Source organism: Thrips palmi, unplaced genomic scaffold, assembly GCF_012932325.1.
Source record: "Thrips palmi isolate BJ-2018 unplaced genomic scaffold, TpBJ-2018v1 HiC_scaffold_18, whole genome shotgun sequence".
In the NCBI taxonomy this organism is placed as follows: Eukaryota; Metazoa; Arthropoda; class Insecta; order Thysanoptera; family Thripidae; genus Thrips; species Thrips palmi.
The window spans coordinates 18,561,648-18,568,707 of NW_023144627.1; the positions used below are offsets into that span (position 1 = coordinate 18,561,648).

Below are 7,060 nucleotides of genomic sequence, written 5' to 3' on the forward strand. Positions count from 1 at the left end.
AGGACGCCGACGCTGTCGGCTGCTACCACTAGGTCGCCGTCCGCGACAGACGCTACACCCGTAATTTGTGATTCGCAGAGGTCGCCGAGGACGGCGGCGGCGACGCCCCGGACCCCGCGGCCGCGCGGTACCGCTGCCCGTTCTGCAGGCGACTGTACCGCAAGCCCGCCCTGCGGACCCACCTCCACGTCCACACGGGGGAGCGGCCCTTCCGCTGCCGGCACTGCGACAAGGGCTTCAGGTGAGGCATCCCTCCCCACTGCTTCGTCTGCTTCGGCATCGCTCAGTGGGCCAGAAGACCGGCGGAGGCCAAAATTCTTGACGCGTTTTGAGCTAACGTGACCCGAACCGAGCGTGTGATCCCACCAATAGATTCCTCGTTCGGAGAGCAATCCATTGGTGGGGTCACACGATCGGTTCGAGGGAGCTCCTCTGGAGCTCAAAACGCGTCCGGGATTTCGACCAGCTCCACCGGTCTTCTGGCCCACTGTGCATCGGCGGCGATTTATCCTCAAGGAGGAATCTGCCGCCTTTCAACTCGTTGAGATAGAGGGCTCTAAGTGCGCGCGGCGCGCCTGCCGCCGATTTACGAATCTCGGAGGGTCACGTCGCCGACTTGCACCTCGCCGACGTGGCCGACGCGGACGTGCCGCGCCCGCCTGTCTCGCCACTCATCACCTTTCCCTCCGCTTCAGCCGCAAGGACTCGTGCGTGACGCACGAAGTGACGGCGCACGTGCTCGTCGACCGGGACGGCCGGGACGGCGGCCTGGAGGACGACGAGCACCTGCAGCGCGAGGAGCAGCGCCTCCAGGACGCCATATCGTCCATCGTGGACGACGGCGCGGCGAGGACGCCGCCGACGGTGACGGCGTCGACGGCGGCGCGGCCCACCAGGAGGACGCCAACCAGTGGCGGCGCGGACCAACGCGAGCGGAAGCACCTGTGCGACGTGTGCGGAAAGTGCTTCTTCAACAAGTAAGTCCCTTTCCTCACCCTTCTCCTCTTTTTCAGTTTGCGCAACTTGTTTCTTGCCGTGACCGTGCGGCCGCTGGGCTGCTGTTATCTTTTCTCGTGTAAGCGTTGTGTGTTTTGGGTTGGTAACCAACAAAATAACCAGCGTCAGTCAGTCTTGGGGCTCACAGTGTGTGCGTGAGTGGGAGAGAGAGAGAGAGAGAGAGAGAGAGAGAGAGAGAGAGAGAGAGAGAGAGAGAGAGAGAGAGAGAGGCGCGTAGTGGTCGCAAGCCGCGAGTGGTGGCACATGGGCGGGAGGGTGTTTGTATGCCGTCCGCCCCGCGCCCCGCCCGTTCCCCCGCGCGTCCCGGCCGCGCAGATCTCAAGTACAGTCCACAACGCGCGAGAATTTGTTGGCCTCCGCTTAAAATTTAGGAGTTTTCATCCCCAGTGCCTGTCTAGTGCGGTCGGGGCGGAGGGGTGAGCAGCATGCTTATCTGGAGGGGCAGGCCGGTGGCGAGAGGCAGGGCGAGCCGTTGGCCAGCCCGCCCCTTTCTCTCTCTCTCTCTCTCTCTCTCTCTCTCTCTCTCTCTCTCTCTCTCTCTCTCTCTCTCCAGCTGGCGCCCCATTATCGCGTCTTGTGCAAGCAGTACGTCAGGTGTGAGGAGGAAGGCAAAAAAGGCGCTTGCGGGAGGGAGGGCCAAGCCAGGGAGGGCGTAGGGCGCGCTGACTTAACGAAACTGCTTGCGGCTCTCCGTCGTGGCTTTCATAGCCTCGCGCCAGCGCCACTGAAGTGATTCCGCACTGTCTCTCTCGCTCCCCTGCGGACCGCTCTGTGAGTGCGAGAGAGAGGGTGGTTTGCTTCGTGGTTGTGCCGAGTGGCGCGGTTCGAAGACACGAATGCATGAATATGCACGCGTCCGGCCTGGTCGCTGTCTCTCTCGCACTCATGGGACGTCCCGTCGGTGCGAGAGAGACAGAGCGGGAGGCCTCGCCCGCACCGAGACGATGACACGTACTGGACGAACGGGATCGGGGCGCGGAGCGCGGATCCGCAAAAATTGGATTCGGGCGTCGTCGCTTAATTAACGCCGGCACCTCGCTCCGTCTCTCTCGCACTCGCACGGCGCGCCGCTGGAGTGCGAGAGAGACAGAGAGTCCTGTTTGGATCCGCCTGCCTGGGAGCCCCCGCCCACCTGAGAGAAACCCGCGAAATACGCGCCGGCTGGCCGCAGTTAGCGCGGTGGCCGACACGTCGCCTCATCAGTAAATACACCGGTGGCAGGTTTGCGGTGAGCAGCAGTCCTCGAGGAAGGGGGAGGGGGAGGGGGCGGGGGGCGTCCGTGTGTGGCGTGGCCGGGCATGGCGGGGGGCGGCGGCTGCTGGACACCGCCAGACTTCGGCGGGGCTTCCGTTTCTGCAGCCTCTGTCTCTCTCGCCCTCACGGGGCGTGCCGTGGGTGTGAGAGAGACTGTGTTGCGGAATCGCTCTGCTGCAGCGCGGCGCGCGTCGCGCCAGCGAGATTAAACACGCGGTTGTTTTAAATAACCCCCTCCACTCCTTCCCCCCGCCCCCGCCCGCAAGAGCCCCGTCATGTCGCCGTGCCAAAATACGGCGGCTCGCTTACAGCGCTTACAGCCTACGCCCCTGCTTCGAGTGGCCGCGGCTGCGACGCTGCGACGCGGTCCTCTCCGCCCTTGACCCAGTGACCCGATGCCGTTGTCGCTGCGCGCCGAGCCCCGCCTGCATCATGTTGTTGTTGCTGCAGGTCCCGTCTGCATCATGTTGCTGTTGTTGTTGCAGGGCGACGCTGCGCCAGCACCAGGTGTCCCTGCACGGCGTCAAGCCGCTGGCGTGCTCCTGGCCCGGCTGCGCGGTCCGGGCGCGGTCCGCCGCGGAGCTGCGCTCGCACCTCGCCACCCACGCGCAGGCCGCGGGGCAGCCCGCCTTCCAGTGCACCGCCTGCCCCTTCCGCGCCCGCACCAAGCAGCTCCTCAAGAGGTACACAAAGAGGTCGACGACGGGACGAGTTTTGGCGCGAAAAAACGCCGCCAGCTCTCAAACTGGAATCCTGCAGGTCGACTGATTCCGAGAGTCGTTCTGCCTCTCTCGCTCTCGTGGGCGGTCCCGGACAGGTGCGGGCGAGACAGGACGACTCTCGGAGTGGCGCTGCATGCGCTGCACTCGGCCTGCAGTCTGCAGCGAGCAGCACTCCGATCAGGGCAGAATGATAAGCAGCAGTTTTAATTACGCGCCACGGCCGAGGCATGGGCCAACCCGCAGGCCGCTCCCGCACTGCTGTCGGCGCGCCGTCTCTCTCGCACCCACGGCGAGGTCCCACTGGGTCCGCTGGGGAGCGAGAGAGACGGAGCGAGGGAGCCTCGTTCGGAATCAGTCGACTGTCTCCATAACTAACGCCGCCGCTTGTTCTTCGTTTTACGGTGTCCGTCGCGCGTCTTCCCTCGCGCTCTCTCTCTCCGACTGCATTCTCCCTCTCCCTTCGCAGGCACGAGAAGATCCACACCGGCGAGAAGGCGTACAAGTGCGAGCATTGCGACTTCGCGACGCGCGTGGGCTCCCACCTGTTGAGGCACCGCCGCCTGCACACGGGCGCCAAGCCCTTCTGCTGCCCGCACTGCAGCTACCGCTGCAACAACCTGGTGGGTAGGCTTGGGCACCACTGGCAGCACTGGCAGCCCGCCGTCTGGGAGCAAGAACGCCCGGCAAGTAGGCAGCTCGCGGTCGCGCCTTACAGCGCCGCCGAATGGGTTGCCTACCCTCACGGCGCTCCGCTCTGGCCGCTGCCGCGCACAGTGGGCCAGTAGGCCGGTTTAAGGTTTAAGGATGGACGTTCAACAAACGGCTCTGTCGAGGTGGGCAAAACGCGTCTGGAGTTTCGGCCGTCTCCACCGGTCTTCTGGCCCAATGTGCCGCGCTGCCGTCTAGTGTTACCGCAGACAAAACGTCGGCTGAGGCGGGCAACCCTTTCGACACTGGGTGCATCGTGGGAATTTTTACTCATTTACGCCTTGACGTTTGATATGGTCCAGGAAAACCTGCGCAAGCACGTCCTGCAGACCAACAAGCACCCCGGCAAGAGCATGTACGAGTGCCGCTTCTGCGCCGAGGCTGGCGCCGGCGCCTTCGCCACCAACCTGGCGACGGAGTTCCGGGGCCACCTCGCCAGCGAGCACGGCGACGTGTTCCGGAGCGCCGCGTCCGCCGCGTCCTTCGTCGCCGGCATCTACGACAAGGAGGCCGACACGGCGGCCGTCGTGTCCGAGACCCCCGTGTCCGGGACCGTCGCTGACGGCGTCGTGGAGGGTCATGTCCAGAGTGGCGGCGCCCGGGCCAAGACGGCACGGTGAGAACACGGGTCTTGTGGCCCAGAAGACCGGCGCAGGCGGACGATCGGTTCGAGTCAGGCTGAGGCAGCCCTTCATCGCATTGTGGGAATGTTCGCCTACTTATGTGGCATAAACTGGTTTCAGCAGTAAACGCCGGAAGGACTGCAAGGACGCGAAGCAGGGCGTCGGCGCGACCGAAGCCGTCCTTGACCTGGGCTTGGGGCCCGCGGATCCTTCGATGTCCGTGATCGCCATGCCCTCGGTCGAGGAGGACCTGCCCACCTCGCTCCTGCCCAAGCACGTAAGTTTGCCTTCAGTTCGAGTTAGAGGTTCCAACTCGCACCCTCGGGTTGCCTTCGATTTTGTTTCTCGGATGGCACATATCCTAAAGCAGCCGAGGTCAAATAAGAGATGACTAGTATTTTACCTGCTATGAACACCTTTCTATACTACTCGCCAACGGTGAACGAAACCTGTTATTGCAAATGAGCTTTTTCTCTGCCCTCTCAGGCGCTGCTGGACAGCGAACTGTTCCCCCTGGTGGTGACGGACCCCGACGCGGCGCAGGACGTCGTGTACGTGCAGCTGGAGGACATCGACGGCGGCATCGTGGTCGTCAACGCCTGAGTCAAAGTCTCAATGAGAAAGCTGGATCATTAAAGACTGATTTTGTAACGCCTTGTTTTACGTCGTTCTCACGCCTTCCGTTCCGTTTCACGTATGAACCCACCTGCAAAAATCATCACGTCGCAAAAGGTGCTGGAAAGGGTTGCCAACCTCAGCCTTCCTGCTAGGCAATATCTGGGCTTTGCTCTCAGGGAGTGGCCTGGTAGGCACGGCAGAGGTTGGCAACCCTAGCGACACTGGTGCACCGAGGGAATGCGTTAGTGACAATGACAACGCGTCGCGGAATCGGAGCGCGCCAGACACACCAAGCAGACGGCGTTGTTTTGCTCGGCGGCACGCGGCCCCGCCGGCCCTGGAGACAGGCAAGACAGTCGAGACAGGCGAGGTTATGGCATGTCTTGATGGTGGGCGGGGTGCCCGCGGCACTAAGTCAAGTCACCCTACCCGGCCCGGCGGCGGTGGCCCGGCCCGGCAGGCAGCCCGGTGTTGCCCAGTGTCTGGCACGGAGTGCACGGAGTACGCCTTGGAGTACGGAGCTGCCCTGGACGTGTTACTCAAGTGTCGCCGCGCCATCTACACGGCGGACTACGGAAGCACACGCCTCACGGTATCACCAACGGCCTTATTGTTTATGTGAACATGCTCTCACACTGTGAGTCACATGCATCCCCCGCAGCCCGGCTCATATTTCTGTCCGTCGCCGAGGTCATTTCTCAAGCGCCCCTCCACGGGCCGAGTGCGACCCCGCGGGGGCCCTGCCGTGCCCGGCCCCTTACGGCCCCGCGCTCTGTCTCTCTCGCACCCACACGCGACGCGCCACGAGTGCGAGTGAGGCAGCGGCGCGGCCCGCGGTGCCTCCGTGGTGCCTCCATGATGGTGCCGGCACAACCCTGCGGCCTGCGGTGAGGCCTGAGATATGACTTGAACCCGCTTACGGCTACATTATAGCCGCATGCAGCGTCGGCCCGTCGGACAGAGACAGCGCCTCGTTCGAATCCGAGCGTCGTTTCGCGCGCATTTCACGCCGAAGGGGTGGCCTACCCTCCCGGCGGCCGGACACTGGCCGCTGGACCGGGCGCGAGGTAGGCAACCCATTCGACGCGCCGAGGCATGCTGCTGGCCAGGGAAGGCGGGCTGATTGTAAGCGGACGATTAGCGTTTGCACACAGACCCGCGTTTTCCAGGTGAATGACCAAATCCTGCGGCAGGCTGATTCAGAACAGAGCTTTCGTCGCTCTGTCTCTCTCGCACTCATGGGGCGTTCGTCAGGGCGTGAGAGAGACAGAGTGACGAGGCATTGTCAGGAATCGAGGCAAGGAGCGGCCGTCTTTCTTCTCCGACTCGTCGAGCCACAAAAGGTGCGGGTCATCCGCAGTGATCGCACTGTTGCCACAACTAGGCCACGGACCAGGCCGCTGCAGACTGTCGTTTTCGTCGCTCTGTCTCTCTCGCACTCCCAGGCGTCCCGTATGGATGCGAGAGAGACGGAGCGACGAAAGGTAGCGGGTTCGAGCCCCGGCTCCGCGTCCGCGCGTTTTCGTCGAGGCGCGGCGTGCGGCGTCTCGCCTCGCTAACTTCCTTCGCGAGGGCGTGGGGCGTGTGCGTTACGCCGCTGCCCTTGCTCGACAGCAGCACCGCCCAGTCCGTCTCTCTCGCACTCCCACGGCACAGCGGGCACGGCGGGCACGCCCCACGAGTGCGAGAGAGACAGAGCGACTGTTGGAATCGGCCCAAACCACAATAACGATCGAACTGAGGCAACCGGCAACACTTACGCTGACTCCTCTGGGCGGTCCTCGTTGCTTGATGGGCCCCGGACACCGGAAGTGGTGGAAGTGCTGGCCCAGGCCGGACGCGCCTCAAGCCCCCCCCCCCCCGGTTCGCGCGGAACAGGCGCAGTTAGGCAACCCGTAAGGCAACCCGATAGGCTAGCCGGCTAGCCCACTCGGCCGCGCCTTTACGGAAGTATCACTGCGCCCCGTGACGTATCAAAGCGTCACTAGGTCACGCGACGCGTCACTCCCCGCCGCCTCCCGTACTCCGCACAGTGGGCCGGTGGAGGCGGAAAAAACTCTAGACGCGTTTTGAGCTCCAGAGTCGCTAAATGGGACTCGAACCGAACGTGTGACCCCA

The 7,060-nt window shown here is 63.8% G+C and overlaps 1 protein-coding gene across 1 annotated transcript in view; it reads left to right on the forward strand.

The window, feature by feature from the left end:
- LOC117644755 overlaps nt 1-4,975 on the forward strand; it is a 103,768-nt gene extending 98,793 nt beyond the window's left edge. The window contains exons 9-15 of the mRNA XM_034384370.1: nt 79-241; nt 696-977; nt 2,757-2,954; nt 3,460-3,613; nt 4,004-4,317; nt 4,445-4,601; nt 4,811-4,975. Of these exons, the coding sequence (XP_034240261.1) occupies nt 79-241; nt 696-977; nt 2,757-2,954; nt 3,460-3,613; nt 4,004-4,317; nt 4,445-4,601; nt 4,811-4,927 (1,385 nt within the window). The 3' untranslated portion in view covers nt 4,928-4,975. The remainder of the gene's footprint in view (nt 1-78; nt 242-695; nt 978-2,756; nt 2,955-3,459; nt 3,614-4,003; nt 4,318-4,444; nt 4,602-4,810) is intronic.
- Nucleotides 4,976-7,060: the final 2,085 nt, after the last annotated feature.